This window comes from Artibeus jamaicensis, unplaced genomic scaffold, assembly GCF_021234435.1.
Source record: "Artibeus jamaicensis isolate MK-2021 breed Jamaican fruit bat unplaced genomic scaffold, CSHL_Jam_final contig_685, whole genome shotgun sequence".
NCBI classification, from domain to species: Eukaryota; Metazoa; Chordata; class Mammalia; order Chiroptera; family Phyllostomidae; genus Artibeus; species Artibeus jamaicensis.
This window is the reverse complement of record NW_026521924.1, coordinates 13,660,745-13,685,697: the sequence shown is the minus strand read 5'-3', so window position 1 is coordinate 13,685,697 and position 24,953 is coordinate 13,660,745. Positions and strand designations below refer to the sequence as shown.

Sequence of the window (24,953 nt, the reverse complement as noted above, 5' to 3'; positions counted from 1 at the left end):
CCCCATCTCCCGTGCCCAGAGTCTGTCTCACGTGCCCAGTTCTCTCCGATTTGGGGCTCAGGCCTCTCTCCCTATCACCGACCTCCAGGACTCCTTCCAAATTCCCAGTCTAGAAGCCCTTGAGGCCTGACCAGGTCCCTCTCCTGTGTGTCCCCAGCACCCAGCACCCAGCACGGCCTGGCCTGCACGAGCATCAGTGTGAGCTAGAGCCAATGGAAGTGAAGTTTCAGAAGTAGACCGGCCCTCATTTACTCGTTGTATAATGATGGTACCTTCTCCCGCACCCAGTGTGGTGCTCGGTGACTTAAAACAGAGACTAGGGGGTGTCCACCCATCTTGTGGATAAGGAAACTGAGACCCAAGACCAATGGGGAAACTCGGTTAGATGTATGTAAAAGGTGAACTGGGTTTCTAACCAGGTCAGGTGGCTTCAAAGACCAGATGTTTCCTTTGGACACTATCCTGGCCCAGGCTTGTTGGTGTATCCTGGGCCAGGGCACATCAAAATGGGGTCATCTGTTTGACAGATGACGACACGAAGGCTGAGAACACAGTGAAGGGACCTGCCCGCCTAAGGGCAGCACTGACATTCACGTGGTACCTGACAGTATCAAGTGCACTCACCAGAGTCCCCACCGGATTCTCTCAGTGATGGCCAAGGTCACACAGTAGCCAGCCCTGAGCCACACCCAAGTTCTCCTGCTTCACTGCTTCACAGCCTGCAGGAGCCCCAGCTGCTGAGTCTGGCTTCCGGGGCCAGGTCCAGAACAAAAGCTCAGCCCCCTAGAGCGCCCCTCACACACACACGAAGCTGCCACCCACCTCTGAGCCTTTGCCCGTTTTCTCCTAGGAAGGCTGTGTCCCTTTCTTCCTGTTGAGTTCAGGTTTGAGTTCAGAGCCCAGCTCAGACATGACTCTTCCAGAGCGGGCTCGGGAGCTCAGACCCACGCTCTGCCCCATCACTTAACCTCTCTGTGCCTCGGTTCCACCTTTCATAACAGGCCCTCACATTACAGGTTCACCGTGAAGGTTACATGTATGGCACATGCAATGTGCTGAGCTCAAGGCCCACTGTTTTTAATAAATATTGACAAAATCTACATGATCACAAATGGATGAAAAAAAAAACTCTGTTCTGTGTTTCCCTCCAGGAGAGGCAGGTGAGGAGCTGCAGGTGATTCAGCCTGAGAAGTCAGTGGCAGTGGCAGCAGGAGAGACGGCCACTCTCACCTGCACCGTGACCTCCATTTACCCCGTGGGGCCTGTCATGTGGTTCCGGGGGACAGGGCCAGGCCGGGAGTTAATCTACAGTCACAAAGGAGGCCACTCTCCCCGAGTAACAAGTGTTGCAGACGCCACGAGGAGAAACAACACGGACTTTTCCATCCGCATCAGTAACATCACCCCAGCAGACACTGGTACCTACTACTGTGTGAAGTTCCGCAGAGGAAGCCCTGACACGGAGCTCAGGTCTGGGGCAGGCACTCGGCTCACTGTGAGTGGTGAGTACAAAGTGGGACACTTTGTCCCTGCTGTGTGGCAACAAGTCCATAAGAAAGACCTTTGTTTTAATAGCAGCAACTAGGAATCAGGTGGTGGGTGCTCATAGTCAGGGTCTGATTCCTGGTCTGATGTCACTCCTTCTGCAGGTCAGGGAAGTTGAGGCCTTGGCATGTCCTGCTGTTTTCTCAGGCCCCACAGCTGGTAAATGGTGGGAAATGTCTGGAGCCCTCTGCTTGACCCTCTTTCTGCCCTTGTCTTTTCCAATCCCATCTAACCCCCTCGTCCAGGGATGAGGGAACTGAAGGTCTGAGGGACTTGCCCATCATGAGGTCAGACCTCACCCCTGCCTCCAGAGAGCCCTCCCCTCAGTGTGGCCGAGCCCCCCTCCCTGACACTCACTGACACCTGCTGGGAGCCAGGCTCCCCTCTGGGTGCTGTGGGAGCTGCAGGGGACTGAGCAGGCAGAGCTCTTCCCCACGGAGCTTCGTTCTCCTCCCTGCAGTTGGGGGAGATCCACGCAGGGCAGGGAGGGGGACGTGTTCCTTTATTCCCTCCTCAGAAGCATCACATGAGAAGACATTCCCAAGGGGCACAGACTCCTGTTCACTCTGCCAGCCCTGCTGGGAGGAGGTGCCAGAGGTTGGGCCGCTCACCGTGGGTCTGTCTGATGAACCCCCTTTATTTCAGGGACCCGGTCACACTGTCACTTAGGCTCTGAGCAGAGTTTTCTCACACTGTCCCTCAGCCTAAGAGGAGGTGCCCCCAGTGGGTGACATAGGAGTTATCCCATTGAGGCCGCAAAAGAGCTCATTTAGGTTTTCGCCAGAGGCCCAGGGTCCTGAATCCTGGCATGTCAGCCCACATCAACCTCTAGACCATCCAGCCCAACCCCACCTCCCCCACGCACAGACGGGTACTTGAGGCCAACAGGTGGCAGGGGCCTTGCCCACAGTCTATGGCCAGTGACTGAAGGAATCGTCCCAGAGCCCTAGCTGATTCCAGGCCGCTATTTCTTGCCCCAACTTTGGACACTCTTTTCATCAAAGAGCCTGATGCCTGTACACACTCGATAAAAGCTCACTAAAACAAACCATGAACCATGGAGCCGGCATTTCTCCTTTCCATCAGTTTCTGAAAGGTTCAAATGCCCCTCACAATCAGACCCTGAAGCCCAAGGTGCTTCAGAAATCCTCTCCCAGCCTTCAGCCCCATCCCCCCAAATCAAGCACCCACATCAGCACCTAGAGCTGCCCCTTCTTCAACTGCTGCCTCACCCTGCAGTGTATGGAGACGGAGTCGTTCATTAACAGTCTCCTGATGGATATAAGTTGTTCCCAGCCTCTGGATACTAGGACAGTGATGCAGGGGAGAACCTTGTCTTTGTGTCATTTGCTCAAGAAGGAGATGCCCCCTGGAAGTGGCATTGCTGGGTCAGAGGGTGTGTGCATTTTAATTGCCAAATTCCCTCCTACACGTGGTAGCAATGGAGTCTCCCCACGACCCCTGGACATGGGCAGAGAATGGGACTTTCCCTGAATCTTCAGCTATTACAAAAGTTCCCCGGTGGTATCTCCCCTGTCTGGGCCATCACAGGTAGTAACTGGCTCCCTCTGAGGTCTGCTGTCTCCTGGCAGATGCTGGTTCCTCCTCCCCAAGCTGCCTGCCCGGAGGACGCCCTGGGTGAGAAGGCAGGGAGGGGGAGGGGGCAGGAGCCACGTCTTCATCGTGGCATTTACCTTAGAACCAGTGTGGTGAAGGAGGGGCCTCTGTTGCCCCTTTGACCGGTGAGGACACTGATGCTCAGAGAGGGGACCTGACCTGAGCAGGATGAGGAGAAAAGATTTGAACCCCGAGCACCCTGACTCACAGCCCCTGCTCTCTGCAATACACACTGTGCTTGTCACCATGTGCAGAAAGCTGCAGCCTCTCCTTTAAAATCTTGTGGTGTTCTGTTCTTCAGCAATAGGCATTGGAAAGGAAGTCCCGTGTGGGGACGTGGAAGTAGTTTCACAACTCAGATGAGACAGACGCTCAAATATCCTGTGATGTGCAGGCCCTGCTCCTAATGACATGGCTCAGCATACAAAAGGGTTCGGGGGGCTTCCCCCATCTGTTGTGCTGTTTGTCTTTCAGTGAGCACCTGCAGGAGCAGCCTGGGGACAGTGGCCTGGAGGGTCACTGGGGGTCACTGCACCCCCAGCAACACCATGTATTGCAATTCAGGACCTGCAGGCTGAGGATGAGGAGGGGGAAACATTTTCTAAAGGGTACTGGGCCCCAGGAGAGCAAGAGTTCAAATTCTAGACCCAGTTGTCTGGAGCCCACGTCTTCCAATGTTTATTGGTGCAGGGTCCCCAGGCCTGGGCACTCAGAGGTGACCGACGCCTCCCTGTAATTGCTTGAAGTCGAGAATCTCAGAGGGAACAGAAGAGGGGTCAATGTCAGGCTCCTGCAAGTGGGACGCCTGCCCTATAGATGGACATGAAGCTTGGGGTCACAGGAAGTTTGTGGGACACAGTGGCAGGTGAGAAGACAGTCCCTCGCCTGTCTCCTCATCAGTACAATGGTGATAACCGTGGACTTTAGGAGAGTGGGAAGGTTTGAGCACAGAGTGCCACCTGCAGAAGTGGGCAGTCCCACCAACCTTGGCAGGGTGCTATGAACATACAGGGAGCCTTGTGGTCCTGGGCAAGTCTCGGTGCCCCTGGGGTCCTCAGTTTCCCTGTCTGTGCAGGGGTGGTAATCCCAGCTCCCCCTCAGGAGTCTGTGAGTACAAGAGGGGATGTCTAGAAAGCCCCTGGTGGGCAGATGTCACCGAGCATCAGTGCCCAGCGGGTGAGCACCTGTGCTGAGCCCCCATGCCTGGGCCCACACCCCAGCTCTGCCACTTCCTGGCCTGTGACCTCTGACACATCACTCCCCACACTGTGCCTGGTGTCCTCACCTGTCAGTGACAGCACTGACCTCACAGAGCAGCTCCAATGACTGAGTAAACACATGTGAGGTGATCAGAGTGGTGCTTGACCTGTAGTAAATGTTCGGTGACTGTGGGCTATGACAGGCTGAGGCCATAGGACCCTGGATGGGACACTTTCCTTTCCAGGCTTCAATATGGTGGGGTTAGAGGTGGGGTTCAGTGCCTTTCAACCTTGGCTGCTCACTGGCATCACCTGGCTCCATCCTGGGAATCAATTTAATTGCTCAGGTGTGGGTGGGTCTGGCAGCTGAATTTTTTAACTGCCCAGAGGCTGCTAGTGCACAGTCAGGATGGAGAGGCCTGAGCTAGGCATTGTCTGGGGTCACAGAGGAAACCTTGTATTCTTTCCCCTGACAAAGGTGGCTCCCCCTGCTGCTGGGGCTGTGAGAACAACACCTTTGGGTGGTGCGGGTGCTTCAGAATCTCATGTGCCAGAGACGGCTCATCAGAGGCCCAAGAAAATGAGCCTGAGTGGAGGGGCAGGGACACCTCCCACAGAGCAGGCCAGGGCTGAGAGTGGCACTCTGCTCTCTCTAGGCCTGAGGACGCACAGCCGGGACACCCCCTGAGATCTGAGCTCCATGGCTGGGGACGCCTTCCATCTTTAAGCCCCTGTGTGTCTGAGCAGGCTCTGAAATCCCACAAATACTCACTGCCCAGCCCCAGAGCCCTTCCTGCCCCAACACACCAGCACGTCACTGCCGAAATCTGCTCTCCTTTTCCAAAATGCTTCCAGCTTCTGCAAAGAGCTGATCTGTAGGGAAACTCCTCAGATCTCCTGTGTGTTTTGAAAGTCAGTTCATCAAACTTGTTTCCTGAAGGGATCATTTTTTTTTAAGGGAGAGAACCATAATTTGGCGTTTCTCTGCTTTCTTCATCTGGGTTTTGCACGGCCGCTGTGGGGAGCACAATTTGAGACTTTTGTTGGTGTCCCCACTATGCTTTTTCTCCCCTTCTTACTGCCTAAAGAAAAGGTGGTTTCAGAACTAGAAAGACAGGCCTTATGCTAACAGTCATAGGTGTTATTTATTAAGCACCTTCCACATGCTGGTCTCTGTGTTATACACACCTCCTCACTCCTCCTGCCTGGTGGTGTCTCCATCCACTCTGTGCAGAAACAGACACTGAGGCTCAAGGATAAAGAGCTGCTAAAATTAACCCGAGTGCAGAGAGATGAGCTCTGCCCTTTGCTCCCAGTGTGCCCTTGGCCAGCCGGGTTCCCCTCTCAGCCTCCTCCCACAAGTGAGTCCACCCAGGGTGGCCTGCAGGGCGTTGGGAGGGTGAGTAGCTGAGGGGCACAGAGGCCTCAGCCCATCATCAGGAGACCAAGAGGCTCCTGATCAGTGGTACCCAATCCCAGTGTCCATCCCCCCAGGGACATACAGGCTGCTGGTGTTTTTATGACTTGACTTATTCAAGTGACACCCCTTTATCTATGTCCTCAAAATGTTTGATGAGGTTTAGGAAGCAAGTTAGATATTTATAGATGCAAACACTTGGTAATATTTGCTGTGTGCCCGCTGTTAGAGATGGTGTTGGGTAATACTAACAATTTCAAGACACCCTGCAGAATCTTTCTCCAGGAGGAAGATTTGGATTTCTCTCACTTTGGATTCTGTGATGTGTGGATGCTTTCGGGACACAGGAGTCCTTCCTGCTTTGTGGGCCTGCGTCTGTGTCTCTTCTGATTTACTAATGATTAAGAAAACGACTTAGAGTAGAGCAGGTTGTAGGGTTGGGTCAAAGAGGTGCAGGGATTAAGCAAAAAAATCCACGACAAACCTCATAGACACAGACAACAGTGTGGTGATGAGCAGAGGGGAAGGGGGGTAGGAAGGACAAATGGTGATAGAAGGAGTCTTTACTAGAGGTGGTGAACACAATACAATATACAGATGATGTATTATAGAATCGTACACCTGACACCTATAGAATTTTACTAACCAATGTGACCCAATAAATAAAATAAATAAATAAATAAATAAATAAATAAAATTATTTACATTTAGCTCTCTCAGCACTCAGTGAACTTTATTTTCATCCCCAAACTGAGAAGACCCCAAATTCAGAAACACGTCCCATCACCCCCCCCCTTTGAAATTCAGGGGTTGGCACAGGTTCGCCCTCACTGGAATGTGTGTGGACAGGACGAAAACCAGGGGGGAAACTTGTAAACACCTGAAGGGAGAGTTCTGGATGTAACTGCGTCCAATTTCATAACGTGTTTGTGTCTGTTTATTTTTGTGAAGCATCTTCTGTTTTACTCAAAGCAAAACAGCTTCCGTTACCTGATTTAACCCTCCCTGCAGCCCGGGAAGGAGAAGTGCCTGCTGTCCCCTGTGACAGATGGGCAGGGATGTGCCCCGGCCCCACCTCTCCTGGCTACCAGACCTGTTGCACTTCATGGGGTCCCAGTCCCCACAGCTTCCCCCACATTTACTCTGTGAACACTGTCTGTGAGGTCAGGGAGGTGTCAGGGAGGCCAGACAGGAAAGTTAATAGGAAGAGGGAGAGAGCTCAGTACAGTTGTTCCCGAGCCCAGAGGGGTGGGAGGTCACCTGGGGACGAAGGAAGGTGCCCTTTGAACTCAGGCCTGGAGCTGCTTGTGGGCCCTGCCCCTCACGCAGAGTTTACCTCTGGGGACCCAAGTGTCCTGCTGTGTAGGATGAGGATAATGACATGCCCTCCCAGCATTGTTAGAGGATAAAACGTAATAATATGAGAAGGTTCTTGACAATGTCACATGCTTGTCATTGGTGGTGATGATCACAGTCATGTTTATTTTTCATTGTGCTCCTTTTAAAGCCCAACCCTCTCCCCCCATGGTGTCAGCCCCCACGGGGAGGGCCACACCTGGGCAGACAGTGAGCTTCACCTGCGAGTCCCACGGCTTCTCCCCCAGGGACGTCATCCTGAAATGGTTCAAAGATGGGAATGAGCTCCCAGCCTCCCAGACCACCGTGGACCCAGAGGGAGACAGCCCTTCCTACAGCATCTCCAGCACAGCCTCGGTGCGGCTGGCCCGGGGGGATGTCCGCTCCCAGGTCATCTGCCAGGTGGAACACGTCACCCTGAAGGGGGGCCCTCCTCTTCGTGGGACTGCCAACCTGTCTGAGATCATCCGAGGTAGATGCCCTCACACCCAGCCCGAGCCCACACCTGGCTCCTACCCTCCAAGCCTGTGCCTCCCCCGGCCATTTGCTCCAGAGTGTGATTTCCCTGGAATGTAATTCCCGACAGTCCTTCCCATCACAAGGCCCTGGAGGTGCCTGTCACTCACCACTGTTTAATGGCAGTGACCAGGGGAACGCCTACCACTCTGCTTGGTAGTTTCACCTGCTTTACCAAGAGCAACTCCAATAACTGGGCACCTACTGTTTACCTGGCCTCTATGCGCTTGGTGTTTTCACTTATTTTGCTCCAGTGATTATGTTCCAGCTGCATGCCACAGCTGTGCTTGGTGATTTCACTCTTATTACCCTGATAGCAGGTCCCAGTTTCTGAGCACCTACTGTGTGCAGGGTGCTGTGCTTAGTGATTTCTTTCACATGAAAAGCAAGCCCTGAGTTCTGAGCAGCTGCTGCCTAGTTAGCGCTGTCCTGAATTACCCCTTGCTGTGATGGGGGAGCTACGTTATGGGGATCCTCTGTGATCTGTGTGTCCACGAGGTCAGAGCCTCTGCCCTGTGCTGTTTCAGTTCCGCCCACCTTGGAGGTTAAACACGCCATGTCAGAGAACCAGGTGAACGTCACCTGCCAGGTGAAGAACTTCTACCCCCAGAACCTACGGCTGACCTGGTTGAAGAACGGAAATATGTCCCGAACAGAAACACCCTTAACTCGAGTAGAGAACAAGGATGGGACCTTCACCTGGGGGAGCTGGATGCTGGTGAATTTATCTGCTCGCGGGGAGGTCGTGGTGCTCACCTGTCTGGTGCAGCACGATGGGCAGCCGGCCGTCAGCAGGAACCTCACCCTGGAGGCCCCCGCTAACCCGAAGGACCACAGCACAGATGGACCCTTTGGTGAGGCCTCCACTCCAACTGACCAGCTCTGTTTAAATGTTATCATTTTTAATGTTATAAGTATTTATGCATGCTTACTACAGAACAATCTAGAAGTCTGTAGATAGAAAGTAGAATTTTGAAGTGAGCTCCCCTTCCCCAAACCCCAAGGTCAGCACTGGTAGGAGTTTGGTACATGTCTTCGTAGATCTTTTGACATCAGTATACGTTAAAGAAAGAGGGTGGGACAGAGGGGGACCGTCCCGTTCCCTGCCCTCCTGCTGTCTTCACCCAGCAGTTCTCCAAAGCGCCATCCACCTTGGCCCCGCCCCCTCAGCTCCGCCCCCTCCTCGCTCTCTCTTCTCCCTGGACTCCCTGGCTGCCCTTGAGAGCCTGCCGCCCTCCCCCGCCCCGCCGGGAAAGGGAGTGGGCGGGGCTTAGGATTTGTGCGGTTTTTCCCAGGTATAATCCCCCCGCTGTGATCAGTGTCCCTGTACGTATTCTGTCATGTGTGCAGCTGTCTCTGTGGGACGGTTTTCCAAAGCTTGTTTCTAGGACAAAGTGCATGCTCATGTAGGTGATGGTAATGTGTCTCTTCATGGGGGAGCAAGGGTGTCACTTTCTCAGCCCCTTCCAATGTGCTGTCATGCGTCTCTGTTTTGTCAAATGGCAGCACCTGGTTGGCATTTCGGTGCCACTGTGGAAGGTTTTGTCATCTGTCATGAGCATGGCTATGCCTTCTCCATAGCAGACCCTTTGAGTCGATAGAATAGAGGCCATTTCTTTTCTTCACGCATCCTTCAAGGGGACAGAGGGCTCTAAAGAAGTCCTGTGACCCTGCCAAGGTGTCCCTTCGGTGTCACTGAGGCCTGGTTTTCATAGGGTGAGCACTGCACTAGGACACAGGATGTGCGGATAAACCTCTGGGTCTGTCACAGACCTGCTGGTGACTGTGGACAAGTCAGTGCCTCTCTCGGGGCCCCTCTGCTTTCACATGGCCGTGCTGAAGGAGAGGAGCTTTGTGACCCTACCTTTGAGTCCCAGCTGCTGGGAACCATGGCAACGTGGCTTCAGGCCCTGATACAACCTGGCACACAGTAGGCATTCAGGAAGTAATACTTTCAGAAAGGATGAGAGAGTTGGCTGTTGGGTCAGTCACTGAGTTGTCCCCAGAGCTGTCCGAGGTAGTGAAGGTTGTTCTTGGCCTCAGGGAACAGGGGGAAGCCCGAGTGTGGAGGTCTAAGTGACTTGCTCGAGGCCACACAACTATCGGTGCTGATCTAAGCCCACGTGCCTGCAGCTTGGTGACCGGCTGTGCTCCAGGGTGGGGTTCCCTCCGTGGCCGTGGGCCCAGCCAAGGCCTTGCCTTCATTTCAAGTGTCCTGGAGTCAGAGCCCCTTCACCCAGGTCCCGGGTGCGAGTCTGTGGACAGACCCTGAGAGGTCTCCAGAGCCCACTAGTCACCTGCATGTCTGCCCCTCCTCACTGTCCCCGTTGTGACTGAGTTCCAATGGACCCGTGTCACCACATGGCCACCCTGGTTCACTCAGATGAGGGAGAGCGTGTCTCTGTCCCTCAGGAGTGCCATCCGTGCCCACGTCCTGCAGCCTGGTTTCCACTCTGGCTTCAGCACCAGTTTCCCTCCTGGCACCTCGGCCTGGTTTGTGTGCTGCGCGGTTCACCCTCCTGGGGACAAGGGTGCAGAACCGTGAACGTGCCCAGGTGGCTCAGGACATCCGAGAAGACCCAGCCAGGTTCTCAGTTAATGATGCTGTCTAGTGTCAACAGAGGCACTGGGTAGCGACTTTCTTTGTTTGTAGTTTGCGTACATGAAGCCTCCATTCTTCCTTGTCCATAGACAAAAGTTCCAACTTGAATAATATCTTCATCGTGGTGGGCGTGGTGTGTGCCTTGCTGGTGGCCCTGCTGATTGCCGCCCTCTACCTCCTGCGGATCCGACAGAAGAAAGGTGAGTGGATTCCCTGCTTCCTCCCCTAACGTTTGCCCCGGGCTGTCCTTGCCAGGGGCAGAGGCCACAGGAGCGCTTCGGGACCCTCCTAGCTCAGGCCGGGAGGCTGTCCGGTTACTGGCAGTCATGAGAAAGGAGCCCAGAGGCAGCAGTGCCCTGGCTGTCGGGACAGCCTCACCAGGCTGCAACCTGGGTGGGTCCCTCCAGGGCTTTGCCCCCATGGGTGCAAGATGGCCACCTCTGCCCCAGGCCTCACCTCTTCAGGGGACCGCTGTCGAGGTGGGAAACAGGGAGCTTCCAGGGCAGCAAGAGAAGGTCCCAGGGAGAAATAATATTCCCAGGAACTCCTGCAAACTTTTGCTGTCCGCTTACCTGTCCAGGCTTCGTGCCCCGCCCCTAGGCAGGATGCTGGAAGGGGGTAAGGGCACTCCCACCGCCCACCTGCACGGCTGTTGGAAGGATGCAGTGGGTGACTATATGGCAAAGGCTAGGACGGTACCTGGCCAACAGCGAGTGATCAGTAAATGATAGCCCCTGTCGTCAGCATTGTATGTGAGGCCGGAAACACACGCTGCCTCCCTAGAAAACTGCCCTCACAGTGGCAGGAGGTTGCAAGTTCAAATCCGGGACATCATGCCCTGCGTGTGCTCATGTGCACCGTGTAGTTGTGTAGTTCCCACTGTGGCAAAGCCTCTGACTTTGGAGTCAGACAAACCAGTGTTGTTATAGGTTCTGAGCAATCGGTTTGGCCCCCACAAGCCTCAGTTTCCTCGCCTGTAAAATGGGTGCAGCAGTTCCTGTGTTGAAGGGTAGTTACAAAACCAAAGAAGCTCATGGGAAAGAACAGCTCTGATGCGTTCTTGGGCCTCAGAAAATGCAAGTTTTCTTTCTTACTTTCGAAGGAAACAATTTTTAGCCAGTGTGTCTGAAACTCATTTGACTACAAGTGATAGAAATACATTTCATGTGTCAACCCGACACATACACACCCCAGGAGATAAAATTAGAACTCTGATATTTTCTTTTTTGTCATCTTCTATACTAAGGTCTCTTAAAAATGCTGGCAGCGAACTACCACGTGCCACAGCCTGCAGAGTGCGAGGTGCTGTCCTTAGCTGCCTGTCTGTGCTTGAGGGGGCATGTGGTGCATCAGCCCCACACCTCCTCTGCACCCCTCACCCCCAGGGTGCCCCTCCCTCCTGGGCCGGCTGGAAGGACGTAGCTGTGAGTGCTGGCAGGATCTCCAGCCACCTGCCCAGGAGGTCTAGAGTCAGGCCCTGTGACTCTGGGATCTGGAAGAACTTTTGCAAGCAATCCACCCAGTGGTTTCCCTACAGTTCCTGGAGAGCCACACACAGGGGGGACTCCTCACCCACCAAGAGTGACAAGCCAGCCCATTGGATGGAGTGTTCACAGTGGCTATTAGTGAAATCCTGCCCCTCGTCCGAGACCTCGTCCCTGGACACCATGTCACTTCTTGCTTATGTGAGCTCATTACCAGGGGCTTAGGCCCCAATGGCCAGGTGTTCCAGGGGAGGTGTGGGGCCTTGGAGAGCTGCAGACATGGGTGTGGACCACCCAGCCCCCAAGGGGTGGGCCTGTACGTGTGCAGAGCCCTGCTCTCAAACACAGGCTCTGGGGACAGTGGCAGCCAGCACTCATTCAGCCCCTCAGACATGTCAGGCACTGTTCTCTCTGCAGAATTCTGTATTATTAGCCCCATTTGACAGGTGAGCAAACTGAGGCATAGGAAAGTTGCAAAACTCGCTAAAGGCTTCATACCTGATACATGGTGGGTCAGGGTTCAAATCTTGGCAGTGAGTCTTCAGGGACCACTCTGTGCATCACTTCTACCCTCATGACAAGCCTCCTTCTCTCTCCTTGGTCCCTGGAAGGGCCCACCCATCCCTCTACCTCAATGCACTGAAATATCTTCATTTTAGTTCTACCAGTTACCAGCTGTGTGACTGTAAGGAGTCACCCACAGTCTTTGGTGTGAAATGGGGGTGATCAGTCATTGAACTCCCTGACACAGCTTGTGTCCCAGCACTTTACCACCCTCATTCTCCACTGAGATGTTAGATGCTGAGCTCTGGACCTTCCCAACTGGTACCCGCTCACCTAGAAATCCGAACACGTGCCCAGGCAGCACACGAATAGGTCTGCACCGAGGCAGCCTCCCGCCTGCTCACACGAGGCGCAGAGCACATCTGAGTAGTGCGTGTTGCTTTTTAATTACAATTTTGCAGTGGAATTCGAGTCAAGTGGTGGCAGAACCCCAGCGGCTTCTCTGCGGGATGCCCCACATCACAGGTTTAAAAATCTCTGCACCAGATGGATCCCTTCTTTCTGCCCAAGATCCTTTTTGGGAAAGTGGTGACATGAAAATAAATGAGTGTCCAGCCCAGTCCTGTGAGTGAGAGACCTGAAATCCATGCTCAGAGGAGAAAACCGACCCATCTGGGTCATACAGCGAGCTAGGCGGCAGCAGCAGCAGTGGGATTCACGCCTGCTCCCCAGGTCACAGCCCCGCTAGAGTCTGTCCCGAAGCAGAGAAAGGCCACGACTGGGCCCCGGGCTGACGCAGGGCCTCAGGGGAGGGGTGTGGGGAAACCCGGACCAGAGCTAGGGCAGGGGTGCGGTTCCTCCCAGGCTGAAGGCTGCTTGGGGACCTGACCTTTGGCAACTCCCAGAGGTGAGAAAGCAGGAAGGGCCAGCTCCTGGTCTTCCTCAATGGAAGATAATGGAGCACCCCACTGGGGTGAGCTTGGGAGGGTAGGGTTTCAACAGTTTCTCCCAGTGTCGCTGGAGGCGAAACTTTGCCCACCCCACCCCCGCAAAGTTGTATAAAAGAAAAGTAAATGTCCAGCGTGAGTAACTGGCTTTTGTTTCTTTTCTCTTTCAGCCAAGGGCTCCACTTCTTCTACAAGGTAAGTGCCTCCCGGGCTGGGGTGCTTTTGCAATTGTTATTTAGCCGGTTGACAGCCCCAGAGCTGAAAAGCGTAATCCACGGTGAGCCCCACACCTGGGCCAGACGACCTTTCCGTGTCTTCCCTTTGTGAGTGCCCCGTGCCAGGCCCGTTCTTTAATTACTGCCTCAGATGAGGGGATTTCCGTGCCCAGAGGCACCAAGTTCTTGCCCGCTGTCCAGAGACAGCAAGACTCTTACGAAATCCTGTCCGAATGGTGGCAGAAGCCTCCTGCACACACAGCCCCCAGATCTAAGTTGTACACTTTGCCCTTCCCTCATTCATTAAACACTTGTTGAGTGCCTTGGCACGGGTGGCCCTGGAACGCCGGGTGGGGAGGACAGAAAGCATCTGTGCCCTTCTGAAGCTCGTGCCCTGGTCAGAGGCTAAGTCAATGACATTATGTCACAGATGGTGCCTTGGTTTGTTGCTTCATATTTTCAGTGATTTGTACTGAGTCCCTACTGTGTGCCAGCTCTGTTCTGGGTGCTGGGGATACAGCAGTGACGGAAAGCAGCCCGGACCTCAATGGGGTTCAGACACTAGTGGGAGAAGCAGCAGGAAGGGTAGAGGTAAAATGATGCCTCACGTCCTGTCAGGTGGTGACGAACCAAACAGCAAAGGGGTGGAGATTCAGGGCAGGGCCTCCGATGTGTGAGCCAGCTGCAGAGCTAGGCAGCCATGAAGCAGAGGAGTGTGCAGGCAGGAGAGCAGGTGTGGCCAAGGCCCCCAGTGAGATGGGCCAGGAGGCCTGTGTGGCTGGGGCAGAAGTACCGAGAGGAAGGGCAGGAGGTGCCCGTCCACAGGCTCTTCGCTGAAGCCCATGCAGCTGGATGTGTTACTCATCCAGACTTGTCGGCTTTCAAGAGGCCTCCAATGTTCAGCCCAGCAGAATAGAAGCAGCACCCCACAACCTATTACATAGATGCACCTGCTTGGAAATATGTGAACATCTGTACTGAGAGCAATAAATAAAAACCATGAATAGCTTTGTGCTGGTTTAGGTCAGGTTTTGCCACCCAGTGGATTTTGCAGGTTTTCAACCTTTTGCAGCTTTGTGGGTCTCTGATTAGAGAGCAGGACCTGAGGGTCTGCAGCAGAGGCCAGTGGTCTAGGGTCTGTGGCCGCCAGGACCTCGGGCTTTACTCTGGGGGGGATGAGGAGCCATGGGAGGGAGATGATCTGACTTTTGTTTTAGAAGCGTCACCCTGAGTGTCGTGTGGGGACCCGGCTACAGGGGATGAGGGTGGGGGCAGAGAGGCCAGGGAGGCGGCATTGGCAGTGGTCTGAGCAGGTGATGGTGGCCTCAGCCCAGGTGGTAGGATGGGCTGAGAAATGGTCAGATTCCAGGTATATTTTGGAGGTGTAGCTAAGAGGACTAGCTGATGGACTGGATGCAGAGTCAAGGAAAATGCCAAGGGTGGGGACGGGCCGGGGACAGTCCTCTGGGTGCACACCAAGTACGTTCTTCTGCAAGCGCAAGATTTGGCTTCCATCCTTTGTCTAAAAGCCTTTGGTGGCTCTCGTGGCCCTCGAGATGGTCCAGATGCCCTGCTGAGGCCCTCAGCCCCTCATGGTCCAGTCCCTGCTGACACAGACAGTGTCACTCCTGGCCTCTCCCCAGTGTTCGCATCCTGTGGCTCGGCCACCCTGTGACTTCCTCCCTCCCCTCCTAGTCCCAAACGCTGGCCTCTCTCTGAGACGTGCTCCCCCACTCCTGCTCACTCGCCACCCAGGGGCCAGCAGTCACAGTGGGCTCTGTGAACAGCGCCCCTTGGAGTTGTGCAACAGGGAAGCTAGAGTGGGCACCCCTCCTCTCGCCTGGTTACCTCCTGCTCCTCCTCTGGGCTCCTCTGGGCATCATCTCCTCCAGTACAGGGAGCCCCTCGTGTGAACCCTCCTGGTGCCCCTGCTTCACATCCTGGCGTGTTCTCTGCACTTGTCCCCAGATTGGAGCCCACCCCTCCTGAGGGCAGGATCATGCCCCTCACGTTCACTGCCAAGAGCTCCGGAACGTGGCACTAGGCATGGAATGCAGTAGGTGCCCCGTGAAGGTTCGTTAAACGAACGAGTGAATGAACGAACTAAGGCCGTCCCAAACCACCGCACAGTATCCATCTCCTCCTCCGCTGAACCCCTGAAACTCCCTCTCAGTGGCTTCACGGCCCCAGATGTGAAAGTATCTCTCTTTTTTGTTTTGTTTTTATTATTATCATTAGTTTTGATTTGCCCTATCTCCCCAATTAGACAATTAAGTTCTAGAAGAAAAGGGCAGTGTCAATAATAATAACGATAACAGCATCAGCAGCTAACATTTATTGAGTGCTCACTGGTCCCGGGAACCCATCCACACCTTTGCCTGTATAAGCCTGAAGGTGATTTTAATTATTGCAAAAACCCTATGATTTACTATTATCCTAATTTAATTGAGCAGGGGTTCTCAGGCTTGAGTGTGCAGCAGAATCCTCTGGAGGGCTCGTTAAAACAGATATCCGGGCCCCACCCCCGGAGTTTCTGGTGCAGAATTTGTATCTCTAACAAGTTCTCTGGTGGTGCTTATGCCACTGTTCCGGAGCCAGAGGTGGAGAACCCTTTTCCAGAAGGTTTTTATTGCCCCTGTGTGCGGTTGCGGAAACTGAGGCTCAGAGGAGCCGTGTGGCATTCCCTGGGTCCCACAGCCAGTGAGTGTGGGTGCTCGGCTCCCTCCTGGTCTCTCTGACACTGAGGCTGACGCACTTTATCTGCACCCTGCCTTATTTCTCCTTCCCCTGAGAAGCTAGCCATTTTCCGCCTGTTTTGTGTTTTTCCAGTGTGAGCCTACACAGGGAGCCGGCTGATCACTTGCTCCCTTTCATCTCTCTAAACCAAAGTGATAGCTCGCAAGCGGTAATGGTGGTTTCCCATGTAGCAGCCGCTTCCGCTGGGCTGGCTGGGATCAGACGCTTTTTAGAGGAGGTTGGCATGGGTAGCGCTGAGCACCGCAGGGACAGTGCCAAGGGGGATGCCGTCGCTTTGAGCTCAAAGGGCCCTGCAGGGCGCAGAGCCGGTGCAGGGATTGGCTGTGTGCAGCTCCCTAGGTCAGGCACGCACAGGCAGAACACTGTCTGCAATCTCCCCCCAGCTCAGACGGCAGCAGAACGTGCCTGCTCCCTCAATTGGGCACTGGGGTGCATTTGGTCGGCCGTTTGCTCACTTGTCAGACATTCTCTGCATTTATCCTCGGAATATCTAGGGCTTCCCTGATAGTTTCGTTTATTCGTTTGACCGAGCCCAGCTCAGTGCCAGGCCTTGAGCTGGGGGATTGCAAAGGGGAGCAAAAAAGATGCTAGCCCCAATCTCATGGCACTTCTGATCCAATGGGAGAGATGGTCATCCATTCATTCATTCATCCCTCAAATATTTACAGCTTGCTGATGATGTGCCGGCCCATTACGGGGTGTCAGGGCCCCAGTGAAATAGATAGGCCTAGTCCTTGCCCACATGGAGACCACGGTCCATCGGGAGGCAGGTGACCAAACGAGCCAGGAGGTTAATACACAGTGTGATGCAGGTGTCAATGAAATCAAATAAAGCTGGGCACAGAGCTGAGCAGGAGGTGGGGTGGGGCATGGTGGGTGATCAGGGAAGGCTTCCCTAAGGAGGTGACGTTTGGAAGATAGCTGAAGGACAAGAAGACACCAGTCATAGGGATATCTGGCGCAATAGTGACCAGTGGACCAGGCAGAGGGAACAGCCAGTGCCAAGGCCCGAGGCAGGAGCAGGTGGGGATGTTCATGGATGTGGAGGAAGCCAGGGCAGCTGGAGTGCAGTGAGCCAGAGGGAGAAGGTGAGAGACTGGGGGCAGGTCGTGCGGCCCTCGCCCCTCAGGATACGCAGACGACTTCACTGTGTGGGGAAGGGGCTGAGTGTTTTGAGAAGCAAAATGATATGACATCATTCATGTATGTTACATGTGGAGAACGGTATGCAGAGAGGCGGGAAGAGAAGCAGGAACACAGGGAGCGGGCTCCTCAGGAATCTGGGAGCTGGGACAGTGGAGGTGATGGGGTGGTGGGTTCGATGTGTATTTGGGGCAGAGTCAACAAACCTTGTGGTGGATTGGACGTGGGTTGTAAAGGAGGAGAGAGGAGACTCGGGCGGCTCCCACTTCTTTAGCCCGAGCACAGGGATGAGTAATCAAGACAGGAGAGACTAGAGAAGAGACGGCACGAAACAAGGGCTAATTTCTTCCAGTCCGAGACATCGCTCTGAAACAAAGGAACCCAGTGTTCAGAGGAAGGAGCTGGGTTCCGTGAAGGTTTCCTGGAGGAAGGGCTATTTGAAACAGGATCTGAGCAAAGAGGAGTTAACCAGATGAAGAGGCAAGTGTGCAAAGGCCCTGAGGCAGTCGGACTGACGTTCCTCCCAAGGTGCTCTTGAGCACTCTTTGAGCCCCGATATGGGAAGGAAGCAAGATGGGCAGACAGACAGACCCGTGAACCAGCTGGGAAAACATTTACGGAGCTTTGAAATGGTCACGGAGGTTCAGCCCGGTGAGCACATCACTGCCAGAGGGGCCTCCCCAAGGACATGATGCCTAGTTGAGTCTCAAATGGCACACAGGTTCACCAAGAGAAAGAGTGGTCAACAGGGTCACTCAGGCTGTTGTTGATACATAAAGTGTGTCACATGAAGTAGTTCCCTTGAAATATTCAGTGGGTGGAGTCCTGGCCAGTGTGGCTCAGTTGGTTGGAGCATCGTCCCATAAACCAAAAGGTCATGGGTTTGATTCCCAGATTCCTAGGTGTGTCAGGTTACACACCTAGGTTGTGGGTTCAGCCCCCAGTCGAGGTGCGTGCAAGAAGCAACCGATCAATGTTTCTCTGCCTTTCTTTCTCCCTCCCTTCCCCACTAAGCATGTCCTCAGGTGAGGATTGAAAAAGAAAAAAAGAAAAAGAAATATTTGATGAGTGGATAAGTGGGGAAATGGGGACAGGGCAGCGAATGGTCTGGGGTGGGGGTGGTCAGTAGGGGCCAGACCACATGGGGCTTATGAGCAGGATGCTGAGCTGGACTTGAACCTGAGGCAGTGGGAGCCCCAGAAGGATTGGAAGCAGGTGGGATGTGGATAGACCTGCGTGATCCTCCTTCTAGACGGTGTCCCTGCTCCTAGAGGGTCGTTCCTGCGGCCACGACGGACCCATCATGGCCCAGAACTGCCTTCTGAGCCGGGCACTCATGCCAAATCCATTCATATGGACTTGAATGTGAATCCGCTGCCAAGCCCATTGCTCACTTCTGACATTATCCAGCTAATGTCCCCGGAGTTGCAGCTCGAGAATTTGTACAACCCCTGCAGAACCGGAGGCTCTGCTTTGCTCACCACCTTGATTACGACCCTGCAGTGAACCGGGCCAGGGCCTTCAATTACAGAATCAAGTGCATGAATGGCTGCTTTGATTAAGCAGGACACTTGCTCCTTCGCTCTTCTTTTTTTAATGAAAACACCTGGATGTGTACACTGTGGAACAGTTGGAGAGCATGGGAAACGAAAAGGAAGGAAAAATACCACCCAAAGATCACCGCTGTTAGCATTTTACTGTTTTCTCAGCGTTGTCCACACATTTTTCATAATTGAGATCACTCCACTGAGAATTTTGTTTTTTCACTTATCTTTGGATGTAATCATTTGTCATAAAAAAAAAAGGAACCTCTTCATAAACCTTTTAAATCTTGATCTACCAGTCTATCCCAGTTTCCTTAACCGCTCCCAACTGGCAGAGCTATAAGATGGAGACCACCCTCCCACCCCACCCAGCGCCAGCCCCTCTGTGCATAAAGCTTTTTCTCTATTTTGAATCTCCCCCCGCCCCCAATGCAACCGTGAGTCTCGAGATGAGGACTCCTTCCAGCTCTTGACTCGCTGACCCAGGCTGCTTCCCAGAAGGGCCGCTGCCCCTTTTACCCTCCTGTCAGCAATGCACAAAAGTGTCAGTTTCACCGTATCGTCCCTGGCACCGAATATTGGAATTTTTAAAGATCCTTGCCGATCGAGTGGCTAAAAAATTTGGCAGCGCGTTGCTTAAAATTCCCTTATTGTGAGCCGGGCCCATTTGTCCGGACATTTGCTGAGCGGTGGTTATTTCTGTGGTGCAACGCTCCTCCTCGTCCTCCACCCAAACAGGAAGTGGGACCTCCGTGTTATTCTTATCAATTTACATGAGCACTCGAGACAGGCAGGGTATTTTTATCTGTGCGTCTCTTTCCTTTTTAGGCTGCACGAGCCCGAGAAGAACGCCAGAGAAACAACCCAGGTACAGTCCTCGGCGAGGTGCCCTTCCTGGGAAACTTGATGGTGTGATTTCTTACACCAGCTGGAGTTGCAGATTCTGTTCTAAATTAAGACTCCTTTCCCGGGCGGGAGGGTGCGGAGGGTGGAGGATCTTTACATCCCTCAATTTCCCCTTGTTCTCTGCACATTCTCTCCCTCTGTTCCAGCCCAGGAGGTCTGTCTCCACCTCCCTGACTCATCGCCACCCATTGCACAACTCCAGGGGGCGCCCTTCACAGTGTGTTCTATGTAAATGGAGTCAGGCTGCAGCCTTTCGTTCTGTGGAGGGTGCGCTCCTGCCTGTGTGCCTGTGGCCAGGCCCATCCCTCCACCAGGGGCACCCTGCCCAGCTCACCCCTCGCCCGTCCTTGGGCCCCTCCCGTAGAGTGACACACTGCGCTGCCGGTCCCTCTCTCTGACGGAGAGACCTCGCGTCTTTAATTACCTCCTGCGAGGACGCGCTCCCTCCAGCTGGCAACATCTCCGCGCCATTGCTGAGGAGATTTCACAGGCCGGGTGGCTGGCCTGCTTCCCTTGCCTTGCTCCGCACCGGCTGACGCTGTCAGGCCTCGGAGGCAGAGGGCTCCCCTGCGTCTTGTAACAAGACAGGCGCTGCCCCGGACCTGGAACAAACGAACACCAGCTGTCCTTGACATTTCCCTGGCTGTTGTCATCGTTTTACAGATAATCTGTTGAAGGGAATTGGGGCTGGTGAGAGACATGATGGTTGTAGGCCCAAATGCCGTGCCCTGTTCTCCTGACCCAGCGTGGCCCCCCAGGGGCCCTGGGAGTGAGATCAGGAGGTAATTAGAACAACAAGGCCACTTCCAGTCATGGGAGAAGGGGGCCTTCTTCCCAGTCATTTTACCTCTGGAACCTTCTGGGGGAAAGAATGCACCTGCCCCAATCACTGAACCCTGTACAAAATTCAGTCAGCGAAGACTTGCTGAGCACCTACTATGTGCCAGGCCCTGGGCAATCAGCGGGGCAGTTGCAATGCAGCTTGTGAGGCGCTTGCTGCCTCGTGTCGGTGCTCCTGGGGCCAGGGGCCAGCCCTCCTCGCCGGGAGGGCCTTTGATGCTGGCAGCGCGGGTTTCCTAGAGAGAAGCGCAAGTGTGCAGGGCCTGGGGCAGAGCGGCCGTGTGGTCAGACCACAGCTTTAGCAGCCAGCACACTTTGGTTCTTCTCCAGCTGGGTGACTTTGACCAAGTTATTTAACCTCCCTGGGTCTCAGTCCTGTCACCTGTAAAATGGGGTACGTCGTCCTTCCTGAGCAGGGTGGTGACCGGGCCTAAGTAAGGGGCCCCCCTGGCAGCAAGCAGCATGGCGCCTGCAGCTGTAGGGGCCAGAGATCTACGGCTGTCCCTGTGCACCCAGCAGGACTTGCCCCATCGGCAGCTCCTCCCCACCCCTGCGGCACAGGTGCCAGGCGCAGAAGAAGCCGTTTATCGCTCCTGATGGGGAATTTCAAGGCGCGGTTGTGGGGTTTGCTGGTGGCTGACGACCACACCACTTACTGAACTCACGTGCCCATTCGGTGCGTGCCGGGCTTCATCCCAAGGGCTTCCCTAAGGGTCTCGCCCGAGCCTCACAGCGACCCTGATGATATATAGGATGATTATTCCCACTTTACAGATGGGGGGATCTGAGGCCCAGGAAGGTGAAGTGAATTGCCCAAAGCCTCTCAGCTGGAGAGAGCAGAAGCAGGAGCTAAACCCCGGGCACCTTTCCCACCCTCCTAACCGGTCTCACTCGTCACACCCTTATTCTCTGCCCCCACCTCCGAGCCTCACCCTGTGAGTGAGGCCGAAGTTGTTGCCATCCATCCATTTGTTCGTTCGTTCATTCAACACCGATCTGGCTGCTTTTGTGTCAGCCTTGGTCTCTGTATCATAACAAATGTCTAGTGAGTACTTGTTGAATAAACGGCTCAATGAATGAATGTCCCGTCCACTGAGGGGTCAGCATTTCCCCAGACCCCCAGGCAGACGCAGTCCTACGTGGTGGGTGCTGTGAGGGAGAAGCGTGGGCTGAGAGAGCACAGAGGAGGATCCTGGACCCTGGGTCTCCTCGGGGTGAGGCAAAGCCTGTCCCCAAACATCCAGGCTGGGTGAATTCATTACCAGGAGGAGGAGGGGGCAGGCACCATGCTGAAGCAGGAGTATTGATTGACAAGGCAGGACAGAGCCATGGGAGGAGGTAACACTGAGTCAGCACTGGGAGGTGACCGCAGTGGCCTGCAAGAAGACCCTCAGGCTGTGGGAGGAGGGAGGTGGGTCGGAAGGGCAAGGCTGGAGCAGGTAACCTCGCCAGAGAAGAGCCGGGTGTGAATTATGGCTGAGTCAGGTGGAAGCCAAGAGTAAACAGGCACCCAGACTTGGTACCGATGCGGGGTGAGGGGCGGGGGCTCCGGACTGACCTTCTCTCCATCCCATTCAGATCCAGGACAACAACGACATCACATATGCAGACCTGAACCTGCCCAAGAGAAAGAAGTCGGCCCCCCGGGTGGCCGAGTCCAACAACCACACGGAGTACGCCAGCATCCAGGCCGTCCGGCAGCCCACGCCCGAGGACACCCTCACCTACGCGGACCTGGACATGGTCCACCTCAACCGGGTCCCCAAGCAGCCCGCCCCCAAGCCCGAGCCGTCCCACTCAGAGTATGCCAGCGTCCAGGTCCAGAGGAAGTGAGCGGGGCCTCGGTCATCTCTGGCTCGGTGCCCGTGAGCCTGCCCGTCCCAGTGGGGCGGCAGCCCGGTCCCCAGAGGGCTGTGGTGGCACAGGTCTTGGGACCCAAGGGTGAAGCTGGCTCTTGTCTCCCCAACTTGCTTGGCTCTCCGGGGTGGCCACAGCCCCCCACATTGCCACACACAGAGGCTGACGCTGCCAGACTGGCCGGGGAACGCACCTGGTAAGCGGCCAGAGCAGCCAGGGGTCCCAGCACTCTCACGCTCCTCTCCATCAACCATCGGTCTTGGTCATGGTCTTAGTGATCCTTGACAGCCTCCTTGATGCTCTGCAGCCTGATCTTCCAAGGTGAGGAGGAAAACCCCACCTGTTCCTCCTGCCGCCACCGCCACCACCACCACCATCCAACGGGGACTTTGGGAAGAGTTCTGTTGCGATCAAACCGTCCCATTCATGGAGAAGCTAGGAAAAAAGGAACCTCTGGGACCACATCCTGAGACTCAGTGAGGTTGCTGCCAGCCGTCCTGGCCTCCCGTGTCCCTGGACTGACAAGTCACAAGCCCTGGGGAGGAGAGGACCCTCCGAGGAGTCCTCCACCGCCACCAAGGACTGAGTCACAAGACCCTCCTCCTCCTGCCCCCCGAGGCTCCTGGAGGACCCGGCGCCCTGACGGTGACACTCCACCTGGACCTGCCTCTCCTTCCCAAACCTGAGCTTGCTTCCTCCAGCTAGCACTAACTCAGCAACATCTCGCTGTGGACGCCTGTAAATTATTGATACATGTGAAACGTGCAATCTTGAAACTGAGGTGTTAGAAAATTTGATCCGTGGTGTTTTGTTTTGTTTTTCTCTTAAAACAACGGCAGCATTATCTTGGCTCCTTGTCATGTGTTAAGTACACGGTTGGGTCTCGTGCCGTCCAAGGTGTCCCCGTCGGTTTCCTGGAGGGAGTTTCCTACAGCAGAAAGTGTCTTTCCTCCGCGTCCCAGAGCCCCGAGGACGGGGACGAAGGCTCCGGTTTGGCTGCTCCGTGGAGATGCTTAGCCTTCTTTCCAGGACTCAATTGGCCACGTCGTCAGCTGAGCCAAGGGGCTGGTGCTCCGGCCTTCCTGCCCCGAGCGTGGTAAGTCTGCACCTGCCAGTGCTGCTCCGGGCTGCCGCCGTCACCTTGCGGTCTTGTCGAGACCTGATGCCTCAGTCCGCTCACCTGAAAAGAGGGGAGAGGAGCGATGCCTCCCCCCCACCACCATTCCTCATACGCACTTTAGGGCCATGCAGGGTAAGAAGCTACGCCTGGCTTTTCCCCGACTCCGTTAGCGACCTTCCCCCACTCCCACTCTCTGAGCGCAGAAGTGAGTGATCTTCCATTTCCACTCTCAAACCCTATCGGGATCAAACTGGAATAAATCCAAGACAGACAGGTGGCCTGGGCAGCCGCGAAGCCAGGACTGGCCCACCTTTCTGTCCCTCTGTCTCAGGAGGTTGGGCAGAGGCTGTGATCCATTGTCCTCTGACCCCCACCTTCCATTTCGGTGTAGGAGCCCGGCTGGGCCCCGGGCAAGCCAGTGTGGCACGCCGTGTATTCAGTCTTCACACACAACCGATCTTAAAGCCGAGATGCTAATTGTCGCTGCCCGTCCCCACCCAGGTTCAGATGCTCAGTGCCCAGGGGGTAGCTGGCTCAGGCCACCAGAGCAGGCGAGAAACTGAGCCGTCCCGCCCGTCAGCATGACCTGCAGGGGGAACTCGGGACACTCAGCGCAGACCCGGCTCTGCGGAGGATAGTGATTCGATGTTTTGCTTGATGGCCTCCAGGAAGGAGCCGAGCCAAAGGGCCATGTGGGCAGCTTTGGCCCGACGAGCTAGAGTTTCTCCGTGACATCTGGGAGCAGCTTCCCAGCCACCTGGCTCGGGCTGTTTCCAAATTCCAGAAGGTTGGCTTGTAAACCTTTGCCTCCCTCTCTTCTGCCCAGAGAGAATGCGTGCACACACACACAGACACACTCACACAGAATCTTAAAAGAATGTTTTCTTGGTGCCATTTTAATTTAATTTAATTGTGAATTTCGGAAGGGGAGTAAGGGGATGAGGCCAAGGAAGCCATGTGGTTGGAGCTCCAGACTGGCAGCCTGGAGATTCTCATACCTTGTGTATCGAACCCCAGGAAAAGGAAGAGGTCGGAACGACAGTGCGGAAGGAGCGTGGTTCTGAGAGTTTATTTTAAGACTGCTGGGAAGGGAACAGGCCCCATTTTGTATATAGTTGCAACTTAAACTTTTTGGCTTGCAAAATATTTTTGTAATAAAGATTTCTGGGTAACAATGACCCCTTTGGGTGTGGAGTGTCCTTGTCTGTCTGAGTGTGTCCTCCTGTCCCCGGGAGAGAAGGTCACAGGTGACCCTAGGGTTTGGCGGTGATCGTGGCATCTGGTCCTCAATCTTGGGTTTTAAATAGACGCACAGACCATGTTTCCCTGGCCCAGAGAGGGTCAGTGTGAGGTGGTGCCCGAGACGCCTGCCTAAGCAAATTCC

At 54.7% G+C, this 24,953-nt stretch overlaps 1 protein-coding gene across 7 annotated transcripts in view; it reads left to right on the top strand.

Annotated features, from left to right (window-relative positions):
* Positions 1-24,747, top strand: part of LOC119046231 (tyrosine-protein phosphatase non-receptor type substrate 1-like) — a 45,562-nt gene extending 20,815 nt beyond the window's left edge. For all 7 annotated transcript variants that reach the window (XM_053671124.1, XM_053671125.1, XM_053671122.1 and 4 more), the window contains exons 3-9: positions 1,152-1,502; positions 7,286-7,606; positions 8,178-8,504; positions 10,342-10,452; positions 13,358-13,382; positions 19,675-19,714; positions 22,171-24,747. In XM_053671124.1, coding sequence (XP_053527099.1) covers positions 1,152-1,502; positions 7,286-7,606; positions 8,178-8,504; positions 10,342-10,452; positions 13,358-13,382; positions 19,675-19,714; positions 22,171-22,425 — 1,430 coding nt within the window. In that variant the 3' untranslated portion in view covers positions 22,426-24,747. The remainder of the gene's footprint in view (positions 1-1,151; positions 1,503-7,285; positions 7,607-8,177; positions 8,505-10,341; positions 10,453-13,357; positions 13,383-19,674; positions 19,715-22,170) is intronic.
* The last annotated feature ends 206 nt before the right edge of the window (positions 24,748-24,953 follow it).